Source organism: Perca fluviatilis, chromosome 15 (genome assembly GCF_010015445.1).
Source record: "Perca fluviatilis chromosome 15, GENO_Pfluv_1.0, whole genome shotgun sequence".
NCBI classification, from domain to species: Eukaryota; Metazoa; Chordata; class Actinopteri; order Perciformes; family Percidae; genus Perca; species Perca fluviatilis.
Window position 1 is genome coordinate 24,252,042 of NC_053126.1, and position 19,716 is coordinate 24,271,757.

At 40.1% G+C, this 19,716-nt stretch overlaps 1 protein-coding gene across 2 annotated transcripts in view; it reads right to left on the reverse strand.

Moving 5' to 3' along the window:
* tmem104 (transmembrane protein 104) overlaps positions 1–19,716 on the reverse strand; it is a 68,219-nt gene that overhangs the window by 36,278 nt on the left and 12,225 nt on the right. For both annotated transcript variants that reach the window (XM_039824702.1, XM_039824703.1), the window contains exons 6-8: positions 19,182–19,265; positions 10,144–10,243; positions 7,832–7,928 (exon numbers count right to left, since the gene is read on the reverse strand). In XM_039824702.1, coding sequence (XP_039680636.1) covers positions 7,832–7,928; positions 10,144–10,243; positions 19,182–19,265 — 281 coding nt within the window. The remainder of the gene's footprint in view (positions 1–7,831; positions 7,929–10,143; positions 10,244–19,181; positions 19,266–19,716) is intronic.

Here is a 19,716-nt window from a genome sequence, read left to right on the forward strand (position 1 = left end):
TTCCTGCTGCGATAATCTCTATTAAACCATCTGTACTGTCGTTTTCCCACAGCTCGGGCCCCGACTGGGAAAGTGGCTGCCGCTCAACTAAAGTATATACCTCCTTAATGTACACATGGAGTGCTTCAGCTACGTGTAGTTGATCTGTAGGATGGCAATTAAGGCTTATCCTAAGCAGCTGTACTAAGTATCGTCATTCTGATACAGCTACTTAAACAATATGAGCTATGTAAAATATGAAACTGGAGGAAAAATGTGGCCTCACGAGCCAAGGTTCAAAACTTAAGGACATATTCTGTACTGTGTGTAAAAAGACTTCTCTATGAAGACTGTGAATATATACTGGATAGTTGTTTTTTTCTTTCAAAATTATACAATAGGAAAAAATAACTGTTCAGCAAGTTAAGTAGTTATGGAAATGCAGCGAAATCACTAAAACTAAGACCAACAGGGAAAGAAACAAATAGTCAGTTTTCACCTTCGCTGTACTAACTGTAGTTGTGCTCACACAGTTTTCCTGTGCAGGAATCCTTGCAATAAAGGATTATTACCAATAGTTCAATTTCCAGTTTTTGGTTTTACATTCAAATAGTGTTTGGACTCAATATTATATATGATTCTGGTTGATGGTTTGAGAAATGTCTGTTGTACCAAAAGGGTATAAGAATATGCAACAAATAAAGAACTCTGCGCTCTTGATTAAACATGCTGAAAAGGTTAAATAAATATACTGCTTCCTTCAGGGTTGCAAAATCAACCCACTGATCACTTTATTCAATATCTGACAAAAAGACACAAAGGTCTGTATCACTAACAGAAAGCAGTGCACTCAACTCATTTTAAGAGCCTACAATATGTAATCATAAAGGAGCATTATTTGGTATACATTTGCCCCGTTCCTGTGTGAAGTTGGTGAAGCTACACATGAAGTGAAGAGAGCACTTCTATCATTCTAAGTGCATCACTTTTGTTGACTTTTATATCGGTTAACAAATCCCCAAAACAAGTCTGACAAGTAAAGATGTCAAATTATTCACCCAACAGGCTACTAGCTTTTATTTTCACACTTTTAACTGTGTGTAACAGGCTATAACACTGCAGTAAAAAGATGGCAGGAGGCCTTCACAGCGAACGGCCAGCAAGGTCAATGAATGTCCTCTTGGAATAAATCTTTATTAGTCAGTTAATTAATCAATCAGCTCAGTATTGAGGAAAGTGGCAGACTGGGTCTTTTCTAAACTCCTAGGGGACTTCAAATGAACTTTATTTCAATACATCAGACAGCGTATGACTTAATAGAAACCTACTATAATTGAAACATCTGCATGAAGATAAGCAATGAACAATGCCGTGTAAGCATAAACGGTCTTTGAGCTCATATACTGCATTGATTTTCCATCACTTCCCACATGCTGGGAGAACAATAAATCAGCCATTTAAATTGTACTGGCTGTCCAGCAGGTTTGAGTACACCGACCACTGCTTGGCTAGCCACTGTGACAAAGCTCCTGCGGTGAAATCTAAAAAGAAAACTTAGCAGGGGACAATCAAGGACAGAGAAGTTTAATTGAAGTCTCAGGAATCTCTGCTGGAGCTGAACAAAACTCAAAAAGACCTCACTGTTGCACGACCGCTTAATCTTTTCAATCAAAGCTGTGTAAAGGACCAGGATCAACACTGAGTGCTTATGTTATGCAATGGCCTCCATCATCTTCCCTTTCATGCCCCAAAAGCCAACAAATATTGTAGATATGGGAAGAAAAGCCCTCCAGCCATCCACTCGGGCAGCAAACATGAGAATCAATCAGCCGCACAGCAAATGACAGTCAATTGATGTTCTTAAAAGCTTTCAGAAGCTCGGTTGAGAAAAACGGCTGTGATGACATGCCTGCTGCTGATAGTACTGTGTAAAGTCAATACTGATTAAGTCAAAGATCTGACCTCATGAAATATCAACCGTGCAGCATTGGGCCTTATTATCACTGAGTAATTAGTCCGTCTCTTCGTGAATTAAGCACCGAGGTCTTCGTGAAAATTGCAATGCCTCCTATAATGAGAGTTTGGTGTGCATAACAACATCATTCTGCGATGGCTTGTGGCCTCTGAAAGCGGGGTAAAATGGAGCATGACAATACCTGATCAATGTGAAGATGATGCAGAATTTAACTTTGTGGAAACACACATATACCCCAGTTTCCCCTATAGGCGGAGTTTCAATGTCAAGGCTGACACTCAGTTAATGTGACGGACACATGATGAAGAAAAGGGGCCTAAGGCGTGGAGCTAAAAAAAGAAAATGTGCTGCCTGAAAACACACTGAATTCAAACGTGCCCTCCAGGTGTTAAAAGTGAGAAACAAGGGTCAGGCAATCTGTAAAAAACAACACAGTTCAAAAAACTGGTGGCAACAGGTTGAATAAAAACACGAACAGAGGATTACAAATAATGCCAACACTCAAAAGTGAACCAAACCAGGTTCCAGGTTTTTTTTTGTTTTTTTTTTCCATCCCTCCTCATTTCCTTAGGAGGGCTGTTGGTAAAGGTCTAGTCATCTGTACAGGGACAGCTGTTCTCAAATCTTAAAATAACCCACAATCTGTTGTCCACTAAGAACAAAGCACCCCAATTGCTGCATGGGGGGAAACCTGCCAAAACTGTTGAAGAGATTCACACAAAATTTTTTGAAAAAGAACCTCAAGTCCACATGGAAGGGACACTGACGAAAAAGGTCAATGACAACACAGTCCTGGCTGTTTAAGTGCTCTTAAAAACCCAGTGAAATGAAAATACATTTTCCTAGTTTTAATCCTGTGTCCTTGCGTTACCTGTTCATTCATCTCTTAAAATACCGGTTTCTCTTCCTGTAAAATGGTTTCAAACGTTTGACTCATCCTGCACTCAAGGGGGTTTACAAAAGTTAATCCAATCAAAATGAGACTTCGGGCGACTAGCTAGCCACATCGGTCATACAATACCGCTCTTTAGCCGTTTGTGGGTCGTCGTAGCTAACAGGGATTTAAGATTCAAGATACTTTATTGTCACTGCATGAAAACAACGAAATTACGTTGGTGGCAATCAGTGCAGCAGCAGAAAATAAAAACAAGATTAAGATTAAGATAACAGTTAGTGCATACCATAAGGTTTATTTTCAAATATGGAGGGAAGTCAGATTTGACCTCTGAGGGCCATTAGAGGTCAAATCCAAGATGGCCACTAGTCCCCAAGGTCTAATGTTCAAAATCATTTAATTTCGGAACCAAACCATGTAAAAAAAACATTTAAGATGTCATTTTCAACTAAATACGGGGTGCCCATTCATTTGGTGATACTTTTGAGATCACCAGAATTCAAGAACATTCAAATCTAACCTCGACCTTGATATAAATGAATATTCTTGACCTCTAATGGCCTTAATATGCATTAATGCATTAACAGGTTAGAAATGTCATGCTTTTTCTCATAAAATGCACAATTATTTCTAATATGAGAGCTTATCCAATCTACTATCAACACATTAACAGATTACAATGAAATTAATCATCTTGTTGAGGCCTGAGATGTGACCACTGGAATTTGCGGTGATACCTCAAAATGTTGTTCGGTCAAGATGAAGTCCAGCAGTAAAAGAGAAGTGAATGAAAGCTTCTGAACAACAATGTATCCTGCAGGACTCGCCAGTGAAAGCCTCCGCCCATCAGTACAGCAACTCTCTCTGTCTGACGTCAACCTCCCTTACTCAGCACCCACACAGGGATTAAAGCTCTTTAGAGCAACGCCATAATCAGGCTCCTCTTTAATCTCTTGTCATTTTCTAAACACTAAAAATGTTATGGCTGCAGTAATGTGCATCAACATTCATGATTCCCCTGGACACAACCAAAGCAGCTCCCTTATCATAGACTAGTCCGAAACATAACACACTACACTACTATATTACTACAGTACAGTCCCCCATTGGCGTCCAATAATCTACATTACACATGAAAGTTACTATACTGTAACAACAGTACAACTAAAAAGTAGTTCAGTAAAAATCGAAGAAAAAACTACATTATTTGGTACTAAAGTAGCATTTACATACTGTCTACATGGTAAAGAAACCTCAAACGAGAACAGAACTTAAAAATTTTAGAGAAATGTATCCAGTAGCAACATACAGTATGAACATTCAGTCACTTCTTTTAAATGTAGAAAAGTTTTTCAAAGAGCTACAATTTAGAGAAACTGCTACTTACCTAAAAAGGAGGCCTTTCGGATGTTTTAATTGGGTTTGGGGCATTTATTGTACAATATGTAATTTTCTACCGCTCGGGGACAGAGCGATGCAGTCATTGCAGTCAGCTTCTCCTGGTTAGGATTCTTTCAGCGGCCATCGTTCAGGAGCTTTTTACCTGGAGCCAAATTATCTGCAGAGGTCTCCTCCTCTCCAAAACAAACGGACCCACTGATTAAAACCGGTAAAAACCCTAAATAAAGCAGTTTCACGTTGAAGTTACAGATGTCTGATGACTAAAATCCTTCATCTGGTTAAAATATATAGTTAAAACCCATCAACATCTAAAATGTGCATTGTAAAAATGTGGCTTAAATTGCATAAAAAGTCAATCTATGACAGCTTCTGGCAGACAACCATCAACAAGCGACTGCGATTTACTTAGAAAATCCAGTAGTCAGGCCTTCCCATAAGTGTGGAGATGGAAAAGGTTTTGGTATTCTGTGTTTAAAAAAAAAAAAAAAAGTTGAAAGAATATGCAATCTGCTATTTTGTACTGAAAAATGGAGATTCTGCCTTCTTTTATTTAATATATGTGCTTTCCATTGCTGATTGGGTAGCAGGATGTCTAGGCGTTTATACTCACTTGATATATTTGTAATAAAAAACTAATAGGTTTGAAATAAATCAGTTCTATAATTTGCCCCCAGCTTCCATCATCCCCCTAAGAATACTAATTATGAAAATATTGGAACATAAAAATGCGGTAATGGGGTGCAAAAGGTTATGAACCACTGCTTTATACACATTTATTTCTACTATATTAGTCAGGGATGGTTTGGTCTTTGCATGACAAACCCTCCTTCAAACTTATAGTCTATAAGTCTATTATTCAGCTAGCAATTTTGAGCATGGCTTCACTGAATGACCCCTCGGAAACGTTGTACCCGTGGAAGACCGGAGTGAAAATGGTCTGTTCTTCAGTTCAATATTGTGGAAGAAGGGCACTTTGTCCTTGCAGCTCAGCTCGCAACACTGAGCATACAAAGGAGCCCAGGTGGATTGTGGGTGGGGCAGGTTTTGATAGCTCTTTCCACAGGGTAGAGCACAGCTGATGAGAAATATTAAATTATTTAGACTCATCATTCAGAGTCTGGGAGAAGTCTCTAGGCCAGATCCTCTGACCCTGTGAAGGCACAGACCCAGAGTGAGGAGACTGTCCACACACACTGTACCGTATGCTAACAGGACCTGCTCAATGTTTCATCACAACTCAATGATTTCTGATATATTTAAGAAGAGGTCAACCAGAAGAAGAAAGATTTCCAGGATAAGAACGTATGACATGATAAAATATATGCCGAAAAAGCTCATAATGTCTGTGAGCAGACTAAAATCGAAAGAAAAAAAGATCTTCACCTGTCATCACAGGACTGAGGGTATTTCTCAGCTGAAGCTGAGCATTTAAATCATGACACAATGTACATAAACAGAACAGCTGCAATATCCACAGGTGTTTATAGTTAAAGTGGCTGATTGGACCTTTTCCAGGACTGTGTGGGTGTGGGTAGACCGAAGGCCGTTTTACAGACGCAGCATCCGAGCTGGCGTGCGCCAATGTGACGTCAAAATTACGTAGATCTCGTTGGCGCGCCAGGATTTTGAGTGCACGTCCACTATTTTTTTCAGCGGCGCGCGACAAAGCGGAAACAGGAAGCACGAACGAGCTCCTGGGCAAGTGACTGCAAGTCTCTCTTGTAAACTTACTGGGTTAAGAGGAGTTCTTTTATGGCGAATGAAAGGCTTGATCCGACCAAGTAGGTCATCGAATCAAATCGAAGCATTGACGTCAATGCTGCTGCCAGTTCTGCCGTTGTTTATCTTTTTCTTCTTCTTCTAGTCTGTAGAAATAGCAAAGTCGGTAGCCTTTCCTCCTTAGCGCCACCTCTGTTCAGGAGAAGATTGCAACTAAAATAGTTAAGATAATATGTGTTTTACAATAAATGCATTTCAGTGTGGTGGTAGAGCTTTACTGTAAACCGAAGAGCTAACAATGACACTTTTGGTTAGCTAACAAGATCAAAGATTCCATCTAGTATTTTTTTTTTTAATGCAGTTCCTGCACTTTTTGTTCAGACTATCATTTTGAAACATTGCATGAATTAAATAACTTATACTACATGTCAAATAAAGCTTGTTAAAGACGAACGGCTCAGAAAACGAAAACTGATGCTAAATCTTTTTGACAAGGAACATGCAGAGGCGTGTAGAAGGTTTTTATGGTCTGTGACTGGACACAGCACCAGTTATCCTACAGCAGAAACGGTGCTTTACATGTCTGACACAAGCTGAACGTGAGGTTGTGTCTTTGTATTATTTTGAATGCATTGTAACGCCACAGTTTCATAAATCTTCTCAACAATAAAAATGCAATTTGCACAGGTTTAAAAAGGATGTTGGTGTATGAGCGTCTCCATTTGCAGTTAAGAATGAATGAGTAGCTACAGCCTCATGTTACCTTTCTCTCTCATTGAAGAATAAGTTTAATCAATGTCCCAAAGAGACGTTTCAGATTTTAATTTTGGGGGGCAAAAGAGCACCATTTGCAGTACTTGTATGAGTATAGTTTGAAGGTCAGATCAGTGCGTCCCTCCCTACGTGTCACTGTTTACTGCTGTAAATATTCTTCAGTGCTACTACTTCCCTGCACGGTCATGATGAAACTGGAAAATTAGTCTGCAAAACTGCATGTGTAAACAAATTGACCGGAGATTAGTAATCAGCATTATTTCAATTTGCCCACATACAGTAAGAGGCTTATCCCATTAGGAGATAAAAGGGGAAAAGTTCATTTATTGGCACATTTTTGGGGGGTCTGTTCATTCTATTAAATTTGTGGGCAAGGATAGGAAGCAGAGAGAGAGAGAGAGAGAGAGAGAGAGAGAGAGAGGCTGAGAAATTATACAGGAGGAGATCAGCACATCTATCACTGTCGCTGTGCAAAGTTAAAGCTCAAGTGGAAATCACAGTTTGGCTCGCTTAAAACTTCAAGGACATGCGCTTCCTGTGTGCTGCAGAGGTGGTGAGTCTCGGAACGTTTGAGTGAGGGAGGGACTCAGAAGACAGAAAACGTTGGCAGAGCTTCATCCGACAGAAATGCAGGCACGACTTGGCACATTACACCTTGTTCACACAGGAGATAAAAACATCTATAGACAAGTTGCAGCTGGGCTGTTTGAGCCAAACGTGTACTTTTGCCCCTGAATCCCCTGTGAAAACAAGCTGTACGTACAATCCTCTTTCATTTCAACCTCTTCTTTGTAAAACAATCCGGTCACTCTGTATTTTCAACCTTCTTTCCATAACTCATTTTATGAGTGGATCTGTGACTGAAATGTCAGAGATCCTGGAAATATCAATGCAGAACCATGATAAGCAGCGTGGATCAGGGCTAGCCTTGGAAATGACTGCGGTTCTGACTACAGCCCTGGACTATGCTCCAGTTCCCAGGACTTAAAAGGAGGAGGTGGATAGCTCAGTCTTTCACAAACTATTTGGCAACAAAAACCAGGGAGGTGAACAGAGCTACGTGCATGCTACGAGGAATCAACACTTACCAGAAACACTCGGTACGCATCTTTCCTCGAGACAGAACCCCAGCAGGGATCGGTGTCGTTGTACTTCACACCTCCAGCGCTGCAGGAGTGGTTTCCACTGCACAGAAAGTACACAAACAAACTGATTTCAACGTTTAAGCCCAACCTTGTGAGATGTTGCCATCTGAAAATAATGCACACTAACAGGCCGTCATCATCACTTATATTCAAAGTTTGAACTCATTATAACTCATCATGGAAAATGTCTGAGTAGCAGAGGTTATGAAAACTTGAGGGTCTCTTAAAAGTAATCACAAACCCGATCATTGTTGCGTGACAGACAAGCGTTTTGGTAAAATCTGTCCATGCTACTAAGTAATCTGCGGTGTGTGCCTTTGGCAAAGCAAAATGCTTTTGAAGTCTCGGTTACATCTCACATGTATTCATGTTAGAAGGTTAGCAAGGTTTGGACCAGTGGAAGAGAATTTAACACAATACGACAGCATCAGTGTGGTGCGCCTCAGGACAGGATGACGAAGAACTGACTGTTTCAGTTCTTTTTCAGATACGTAATGAGGGTAAAGTGAAAGTATTAATAACACAGCGTCAGTCTAGGTAATAATACATTTTTCTGTCAGTGTGGCCTATAAAAAGGAAGCTTTAATTAAAAAGAATCTCAGTGTTTTGTGTACTTGTAATTTCTCAGGTTGGGTGGACAAAAACAAACAACGTGGATCGGGTTTACATGTTATAACTAGGGTTGCACGATATTGACAAGATGTGATATATGGATTATGAATATTGCGATATCAATATTAATTTCGATATTTTTAAATAAAATACAACACAAGGTTTATTTCAACTGACGGTCATATTGGACTGGTCCAACATGAATAAATAAATAAGGACCATTTCTCCAGAACAGGACATGTTTTACTGGTTGTACAGTATAAAATAAATAAATGAAGAGAACAGGACACAACTTTTCTTTCCCTTCTCTGATTCGTTCCATTTTGTTGTCTCTATTTATTTCTTCACTTACACTGTCACTCTGTCGAAATATGCACACACGTCACGTGGTACGCTCCATAGGGTTTGTAATGTAATGGAACCGTGCGCTGACGTGCACCAACATGTGCAAGTGGCACGGTAACCGGCCAATGAAATGATGATCATTATAGCGTTTCAAGCGGGCTCTAAATCGAACACATCTACGCCACACAGCCAACGGACGGGGCGCAGCGCTCCACAAAATATTGCTTACTTATTGCGACACTTTCGATATATTGCGATAATGATACTGAGTCGATATATCTTGCACCCCTAGATATAATATTGCGCAACGTGATATTGCGATAACGATACTGAGTAGATATATCTTGCACCCCTAGTTATAATACGGCTGAATTTGAAAACGCATCTTTTTCTCTCTGTTTTTGTTCTCCATCCACAAGTATGTTGTTCACACCCAAAATTAGAGCTTTCAGAGAACTGTCACCAGACTACATAAATGTGAAAACTCAAAAATTGTGAAAATTCCTTAGCTTTTGAAAATGATATCAAATTCAAGACGACTATTTTCTGTTGAAGAAAGAGTAGGAATGACTGTTCTGTATCGGTTGTCTCACAAGAAGAAAGAAAGAAAGATGTTAATGAGAACAAAGTAAATCACAAATTTAGCTGTATTACAACACAGTACCAATAACCACAGGCGTACAGACACACGACGTAGAAGGCATTTTGTTTGCGTGTGGTTGAAATCTTTACAAAAACGACCTACAAATGCTTTTTTGTTTTTAAATGTATTTACCTGGTTAAGTTTATTCTAGTTAACGCTGAAGTCAGAGAAAGTAATTGAGACAAAATGGTGGGCAGTTTATAAAAGATCATATATTATACTTTATACTATTTTCTTGAAACTTCCTGTTAAAGACATCACTGTGAGAAACGGTCCCGAGTCAGTAACTACAGTATATAAAATAACCTTATTCTCATTCAGTCTTGCCAGCGGACTTGCAATAAAAATCTGTCTGGAAGCAAGTTGACATGACCCAGACGCCAGGAGTACCGGTAAGAGGTCAGCGGGCCTAAAGGCCTCTGTCAGCAAAGCTTTATTGTCTTAATCTTGAGTTCAGAAGGTGATTACAGGACCAACGTGTCTGGGGAAGAGGAGCCAATGAGATGAAGACAGATGTGTTCTAACTTGCCAAAACAGAAAGCAGCAAATGTTCCAAATGTTCTTCAAGGAGAACGTCTATAAAACCCATCTATATATGTTTTACTTCACAATATAAGTGAGAATGAATGTGATAAAGTGAGTATATTGGTCTTACCAGGCGACTTCCATTAGTGATATAGGCACAGCTGCTGCGTAGATGGCCAGGTCTCCGTATAGATAGACTATAATGCAGATGTAGAACATATTGATGCCAACTGAAAGACAAAAATTAAAAGAACAAGACATGAATGACTCAGAGTTTGTGTATGTGAATAAAATCAACAGACTCTCCGAAGCTAAGCAATGTCCTGCTGCGGATGGAGGGGCAGCAGCTAAATGTATTTCAGGACACCTTAAAAAAAAAAAGAAAATCAATAGTTTAAGTGTACACTATATTTAGAATATTTTCACTGCTTTACCTAGCCGCAGAGGCCCTTTACAACGGGAAACTGAAACTGTTATGTCCATCTATGCTCTCTTCTAAGCCACCAGAGTCCTTTGAAAAAAGTCAATTTTACCTCACAGAACATGGAAGTTGCTGGTCTACCACTGCCTTCATCGGCTAGTTTGTTTGTTAGTTAAAAGGGTTAGTTCCTAACCCTTTTAAAACAACAAAGTCACAAAATAACACTAACTAACTGAGTAGTCTGGTGGCTATAAAGAGAGCATAGATAACGGCTTCAGTTCCCCCCGTAAAACCTAAAAAGGGATTCCTGCGGTGAAAATGTTCTAAATATAGCATACACTTGAACTGAGCTGCTTTGTCCACAGCGGTACTCAGTCCTCCTGTCCGCTTCCTCAAACTGGAGGCGTGCCGACCCCCCCCATCTACTGTAGGTAATACTCTGACTATGGATGAGTACCTTACACAACCCAACTTTAAAATATCTTAACTATCCCTTTAAAAAGGAACATGAGTTCGAGAGGTGACGAGCAAACACATTCTTCATCTTCATCAGCTGTCCAAACACTTAAAAATGAAATATAGTTGAGGAACCACGTGTGTTCAACTTTACCACCATGGTGCCATCTCTATTAAAATGCAATCTCATCCACACTTCTGCTCACTACATCCCTCCATCCCTTTTCTAATGAAAAATATTAATAGCATTAATTAAAAAAACTAATCCTTCCATGAAATACAATTTCCCTGTCAGCCTTTACTCTCCACAGCAACAAGCTCATCACCATCTGCCCTTTTCTTTTCATCCAATGGCCGGCCCCGGTCCCGGCCCCGGCTGCCTCTGCCAGGACAAGATGGAGGGCTTTAACTGGCAGACAGATCATCACAGTGCACCACACATCAATCACACTCTTGAATTCTCAGAAGGGGGTTCACTGAACCCCTCAGCTAATTCATTACTGCCGAGGAAAACAGAGCATAGAGTCCTTTAAAAAGGAATAAAAAGTGACACATTCACAGCTAGACTGATTCTTATACGAATTAAGGGCTGAGAGTGCCGATCAAACAGTTAAATTAGGCTGTGAAAGGAGTTGAAAAAATAAGGATCTGGCAGCCTAATAAACATCCATTGATCTAGTTGTAAAAAAGCTGTTAACAGAAAGAAACCAACATCAGAGACTACAGAGTACTGCAAGTCCAAATTACCTTATATAATGTCTTCAGATTACTTGTTTTGTCCGACCCAAAGTCCAAAACCCCCAAATATTGAAGCAAAAACAACAAAAAGTGATGAACCTCATAACATGAAACAGAAAGTCATATTCTAAAATATTTTACTAGTTCTACTTAAAAGTGGCAATGTGCATTATATGTCATTTTGAAAGTAACCCAAATAAATCAATAAAAGCATTAACCGAGACTGAATGGGGCAATAAATAGGGACGATTGCACTGACGGAAGGAGTTTGAAATGTTGTGCTTCAGTCTTCTTCATTTTTATTTAATCAATATTTTGATAAAAGATGCAAGTGATGTAAAAAAAAAAAAAAAAAATGACATGACAGCTCAAAGAACTTTAGTTTGAACTTTTTAACTGTGAAAATGTATCAGCCACTATATCTACCTTTGATAGTTCCTTCCAAAATATAACGTGATGAATGCTTCATTTCTAGCTAAAGCAGATTGTGTAGCATAGCTTTACAGTGTGTCTAACATTTGAGAAGTTAAATGAAAAAAGGTTTTCTATGGGTTTTTATTTCTCAAAGTAGGCATGGGCCGGTTACCGGTTTCAAGGTTTGAAAAAGTCATGGTTTCAAAACCACTAAATTTTCCATCATAAAAATGCATGTATCATTACAAAGTCACCACTAAGATATTAATCAAGACTTTGTTTTATTAATATCTAAAGTTTTGGATGGTTTACCTGTATACTTTTGTCATGTGCAAGTGTAGCAGCAAAAAGATACAACTCTGGTACTTATTTTCATGTAGGGATGCAACGATCCAATACTGACTCAAATGGCTGGATCTGGTATGGAGACAATGGGGCAGATCTATTCAATTCAATTCTTCCTAATTATTTTATAAAAAACAATTCAGCAAATTTAAATATATGCATTTGTTATATTTTGTTTTACAAAGTTAGGAATGCAATGTTTAAAGCCTTAATGCGTAGTATCTGTCTCCCACGTGAGGAAGAGAACAAATGACACCACTGTTGTTGCATCCACATGATACAAGCCGACGGTGATCGCGCACCCCCCACCCCTCCTCCACACAGATGCTACTGTTTATCCTGTCAAATCGAGGAGGACAAGGAGGATTTAAAAAAAACAAAAAGAACATGATGAACTCTTCAGAAGAGGTGATTATATTGTAATGTTTATTTCCTCTTTGTCTCCAAAGCTGACCGTTGCGGTTGTCCTTTCTTAGCGGTGACGTAAAACGCATCACTTGAGCTGCTGCGCGCGAAAGCTGCCGGACTACACCATTTTGTAAACATAGCCACACTGAGAAATACAGAGAGTTTTGCGGAGCTGATAGGCTTAATTAGCTTCGTATCAACTCACGTGGCAATGGTTTGAATGTTGTGCACTATAGCTTTAAGTCAAAGCCTGATGTTGGTATCGAATCGGTACTCCGTATCAGACGATACCCAAAGCCCAAGTATTGGTATCGGGACTGAAAAAGTCGGATCACTGCATCCCTATTTTCATGCACCCTCAAATGCAAAGTTCAGTATAAGTAGTTCTGTAATGAAGCAACTGATGAAATACTGACTCAAGCGCAATTATATATTGTGTACGATAATGTGAAGCATATTTTAATATCTAAAATATAGTTCAAATTGGACATGTTTCAGCGTTAAAGAAGTCTTATTTCTCACATAGCCAGCTGAAGAAACAAACCCTTCCCTACTCTGCATAATGTCTCCTGTGGCACAACATTGGACGAGGCATATTAGTGTCTCAGTGGCAGATATCAGAAACAGGACGTACTGTACTTTGCCGCCGCTGTCAGTAAGTGATAGCAAGGCGGGAGCTCTGCATGACCACGGGGATGCAGGCCTTCACGGCACTGTAACTAATATTTCCCAATTACCCAGAGCCACGGGGCGAAAATGCTGCAAAATGGGTCTGCACGTAGGAGCCCGGTCTTTCATGTAGCTGTGTAACGAATCCCTATCCATCATCACTTTGCTTCTGACTGACAGCAGACCTGACAACCTCTCTGAGAGCAGCCACAGCAAAAAGCCACTTTAATTACCTCATACAGTAGGGATTTAACACTGTACAATACATAACAGGAATAGACAAATGTTATTTTACGTTTCCTATTGTAAGAAGTCTGCATTGACCTCCTGTAAGATCACAAATAACTGAAAGCCCCTGATAACTTAAAAAAAAAAAAAAAAAAAAGGATTTTAACTTTGAATATTACCTAATTAACCTTTTTCTCCTTATGTTCGAATTCTACTTCTCGTGGGAATATCAGAGTCAAAACTTGATGAACTGAGATTATAGACTTTCACAAATCAAATCTAAATTGAGCCAGCCCCGGAGGCAACAAGACCATTTACAATACGTCTCTAAAATAAGTAAATAGGACAGTACAGACTCAGACATGGCCAATGTCAACACAACTTCTGTGTGATGCAGGTAACACACGGATATCTTTGTCAGTGCAATAAAATAACAATAAATCAATATTTAACATCATTGAAACTAGGGCTGCAAAACAAGGACATGTAACAAAGGGTTTAAAACTAAGACTAAATAAAAAATAGCTGACAAAATGAAGAAAGAAAACATTTTGACTAAAAGTTGACTAAAATGTAATGACTTTTCGTCGACTTAAACTGGACTAAGACATTTTGAGTTGTCATCGACTAAAACTATGGAGGATATGAATGACTTAAATGTGACTAAAATGAATAAGAATTTTTGTATAAATACTAGACTAAATCTAAAATAGCTGCCAAGATTAACACTGTACTGAACAATTGTAACTAACTAAGTACTGAGCAGGACACTTGAATGATAGACTTATTAGCGCTCTTTGGTGGACAAACTATGTAACGGCAATTTTACAAAAACATTTAAGGCATCGCCATATGGCAACCGAAACATATGCCAATGCCAATATAGATTAAGCTAACATGGAGCATTTTTTTATTATTTTTTTTTTTAAGAACACCCGGGTAACAGCCTTTTCACCCTGTTGAGTTCAGGAAGAAGGTAGCGGATACACCAGGCCACACAGAGGGTTAGGAAGGGCTTCTACCCTCAGGCCAGTAGGATCCTAAATAAGGGCAGCAGGTAGTAGTTAGAGGGGAGATGTAACACAGCATTAACACTATCATAGATGCCATTTCTTCTTTAGGCTTTAAGCAGAAGTGACATATCCTGGTCATACCTCGGCACTGTGCTTCTTCTATCAAACTGCCTTATAACAGCCACTTAAAAAGAAGCAAGTATCCTCCGTCTTTTTACTGCTGTGAAATCATGCAAACACACCTTGAACCCAGACATTAGTTTCCTGCTAAGCACACATACAAAATCTGAGCTACTTCTATCACTTTCTCCCCCATAGCTCCACATCTGCCTCTGAACACCAGGAAGCAGAGCTGAGGTGTGAAAGGCCTAAACTGATTCTAAAGTTACAACATAACAGGACAGTTATTTTAAGAAACAAATAAAGCTTTCGTGGGGCGAGCTTCTATCCGGGGACTCAACTTGTAATCTCCATCGGTTTGGTTGATCACAGTTAGCCATTATAACACCCTCCCTGAAATTAAAGTGCATCTCTTACAAAGACACAGAAAAGTATCATAGCAGTGGCGTGTGGAAAATGATTGGGCTGCAAGCTGAAGCAAACATGCCCATTTATCTTCCAAGTGGCTCAGGCACTCCAGATTTTCATTTTGCCAGCGCTCTTAATGCACAAGTGTGACATTTAGGTAAAAAGTCACTGAAGTATTAAAAATGAATGTGCCCATGTTTGGCTCTCATTAAAAGACAGAAGCCCGGGTTACAGCGGAGTAAATCACTATTCGCCGCCACGGTCCTCCGTATGTCAGGGGAGGGACGGCACAATCCTGCGGTTTGCACAGCCGCAATGTTAACCAGCACATCACATCACAGAGGGAGAGAAAAGCTGAGGCAAGATGCTGATGCAAAGACAGCGCTCTGTTAGTGTCTGTCTTTGTGACTTTAGCCAAAGTCGTCTTCTTATCTTTCAAATCATCAATGTGAAGGTTATAGTAACACCTTTCCACAGTGGTGCAGATAAACCAGCCCGCATCAACATTCCTGTCAGTGGCTGCAGGTCAGGCTGATACGATACTCATGGCCTTATTCCAAGCCTGCCCTGCTGCTGCTGCCATGTCAATTTCAGTCCAGGAGGAAGTCAAATGCCCTCTAAGAATGCCTCTTCTTAGAGCAGCAGGAGCGATGCCTTTTAATTGCCTGCAAAGGTGCAGGACAGAAAGACAGCGGGCAGTCACGCCTACAGTTGATTATCTGTGAAGAGTGGGGAAGTGGTGTTAAAAACGGTTTTAACGTCTTGTTACTTGACGGACTTGTTTGCACTCTTTGTTATTTAGCTGCTTGAACTCATGAAGAAAGAGCGGAATACAATTGCCAGTCCAGACTGCATTTTGCCCTCAGTTGTTACTTTTGCTCCGCTTTCCAAGAAAGACGAACCATTGTTATCAGATGTCGACATCGGTCTTCGCACACCCATAATCCCTTCCAATTTAGGTTTGTGTTCTGGAGTTGGTTTGAATCAAGTTGTCAAGTTGTCTAACAAACTGCACAGCCATTCCCCTCGGAAGAGGACTGAGATTTCGATTTTCAGGCACTTTGCTGTAATTGTAAATAGAGATGGTCCGATATCACTTTTTTGCTTCCCGATACCGATTCCGATACCTGAACTTGCGTATCGGCCGATACCGAGTACCGATCCGATACCAGCGTGTCATATATTTCATTATGTTTTAACATCTGTATACTACTATCTCTGTATGGATGTGATATGATTTCTTTCTTTGTTGTCGGTCTGGCTCAGGTTAAACTCTTTGTGAAACATGAACAAACGCAAACAAGGAATGCCCCAGAACTTTCTTTTATAGTTTTAATGAAAAAGAACATAAATAAACTACTTTAACGTAGATTTTCTTTAGGGCTTCATTACGTGGTATCGGATCGGTGCATAAACTCCAGTACTTCCCGATACCGATACCAGCGTTTTAGGCAGTATCGGAGCCGATACCGATACTGGTATCGGTATCGGAACATCTCTAATTGTAAACATCCTAGATGTAAATAAATAGCTTCTAATGTGCTTATTCTTCAATTTAGCAGATTATTTTAAGTGCAAATCTATAAAGTCTGAATGCACACTGACCAAGAGACATTGCCTAAATAAAGAATCTATAGGGCTGCAACTAACACTTATTTCCATTACCAATTAATCTGCTGATTATCTTGATTAATCCTTTAATTGTCTGCTCTGTAAAATCTTGAAACATGCGCATCACAAGTATCCAGAGCACCGGTTGAAATTAAAATTGCTTGCATTTTCTTACAAACCAAAATATATTGAATTTTGTTAACATAGAAGACTAAGTATCATTTCAGATGCAAACGAGTAAAACATAAACTCAAACCGATTAACTCAATTAAAATTTCATTCATAGTGTCAATGTCAAATCATAACAGAAGGTGTCCCAGGACACATTCCAGACAGAGACCTAGACCACACAACAGCAGGCACAATTAAGAATTATATTGTTTAAATATCACCATATTTAAACAATATCGCCTCTCAACCTCTCTCTAAACTGACGGCTTTTCACTCCTCCTTACAGCGTGGCTGTTCAGAACAGATATAAGCACTTCTGATTTCCAATATGATCAGACAACAAGTACGTACAAACTAGTTCTGATCGAGCATAATCCGAGCCTACATCCACAGCACAGAGTATCAAAAAACTGGCCTGAAAGTACTACAAGTTGGCATCGAATGTCTGGCAGATTTTCTTTTTAGCAAATTTTCAACTTTGTTAAAAAGGTTAAAGTTCTTAAATGGTTTGTTTGTGCTAAGGCAACATTTAACATTTGAGACAATATCTAAGAATGTAAATGACAACTTGCTGGACTTGGTAATTGTTTTCATTTGTGCAAAAAATGGAAGCTCTCACACGGGTATGAAAAATGAGGATATCAGGTAGAAAGTGCGGAGGTCGGTGCTGTCAGCATGGACAAAAGAGCTGCGTTTCCCCTGTCCTCGTTCAGCATGTGCTGGGACTCGTGCCCATCTAATTCATTTCTGATTAGAGTCACTGGGAAGCTCTCCCATAGCATGGAGAGAGAGAGAGAGAGAGAGAGAGAGAGACAGAGAGAGAGAGAGAGAGAGAGAGAGAGAGAGAGAGAGAGAGAGAGAGAGAGAGAGAGAGAGAGAGAGAGAAGAGGAGTGAAAACTAATTTCCTTACTACGAATCAATACCTCCACGTGCCTCACCTGCACACGGCCCGTTTCACGGTGGGAAAGGTCATCAGCAAAGATGTATTTTTTTTAGCACTTCACCTTTAACGAGCAGGACAGTTGAGCTGAGTGACAAGAGGCTGCATGGATGGCAGCACACTGCAGCTTTAACAGCGTGAGCTGCATGACGGGCACGCATGAGTGCGTTCACACGTGTGGGTGTGAACACGAGCCGAGTGCATGTGTGTGACAGTGTGTGTGACAGTGTGTGTGTGTGTGTGTGTGTGTGTGTGTGTGTGTGTGCGCGCGCGCGCGTGCCGAGTGCTCCACCTAGTGTTGAAACGCTGAAGGGACGGAACGTGTCGGCACAGATGATGCTGTCGGAGCTTTGACCTTTTGTTGTTGCTTTATCCCTGCGACAACAGGGACGCCGCAGACTGTTGAGTCACTCGCATGTATTTAAACAGAGAACGGACAAGGGGAGGGAGGGGGGGGATGGGGAGAAGGGGGTGCTGCACGCAGACACGACCAGGACAATGTACTGAAATGAATGAGGAATGTAAAGCCGCGAAAATATGAGAGAACGTTGTCGAATATCGCGGTAACGATATTACTTGCGATAAATAAACAGATATTAAAGTGTACTCTGTTCTGCATTTCTGCTGCTTTCAGTATTCTGCTAAAATACAACAAATTGCTTGCTGAATTTAAAACCAATGAAAGAAAATCACTAAAAAAGTGTCTATTGCGATATGTTGCAGCCTTTTGCGATGTGTATATTGTGCAAGTTAATATGGCGATGATGATAAAAAAAACGATCTATCGTGCAGTCCTAGTTTAAAGGTGACTGCGATTCTGCTTTTTAATTTGCCCTCACAAGTTAACGGAGGGTTCACTGGCGCCTAAATCATTCAGGCAGCCTTAACATCTCTGCCACGAGTACAGGTTGGACCCCCCTCTCTCTCCCACATGCACATTAGGGAGATTAACTGCCTTGATGGAGTCTCAAACAGGTATAATTACAACCAAAGGCAATTTATCCATATATAATTACATTCAATCAGAGAGCCAGCAGCCTTCCTTTGTGAATGTGAGGATCGGACATGAAAGGTGTTAAAAAAAAAAAAAAAGTTAATGCGGAATCATCCCACACAACCTTCACTGCGCCTCCATAAATGTTACACGTGGCTAATGACGGCGCCGTCTGCAGGTAATTGAATAATGGGCTGCGAGAGTAGAAGCTCGAGGCCAGAGGAATATTACCTTTGTTGAAGAACATGGAGGCCATTTGACCCATCTCAACCCGCTCGGCGATGTCGAATTGATCGACGGGACCTCCGGATCGCTCTGTGAAAACATGGAGGCCATCGGCAGTAAATAGCGTGCGCACAACAGGCACCTAAATGTCAAAGGGCAGCCTGGTGATTTGATTGGACTTTATTTCTCTGAAACCAAGTCTTGCATGGCAAGGTGTACACTCATTGTCACTGTCACAGAACATTTAGAAAGACTACAAATATAAAGTGTATATCACATCCTACATTACAATTAAGCGGTGTTTACATTCAATGCTTAGCCTATGTAAGTCTTTAATAGACTAAAGCACATCAGCTGGATGCACCAGAAGTAGCAGTGCAACATGACTCCTGGCCTACTGAGACCCCAAACTCTGGTGTAACAGTTTTACAGACTGATCATTTCATATTATGATAATTATATGTTATTTATCATATTCTGATAATAAAAGATATGACATAAAATATGTTAAAAAGTGATTCAAAAACTAGAAGTTTGTTGT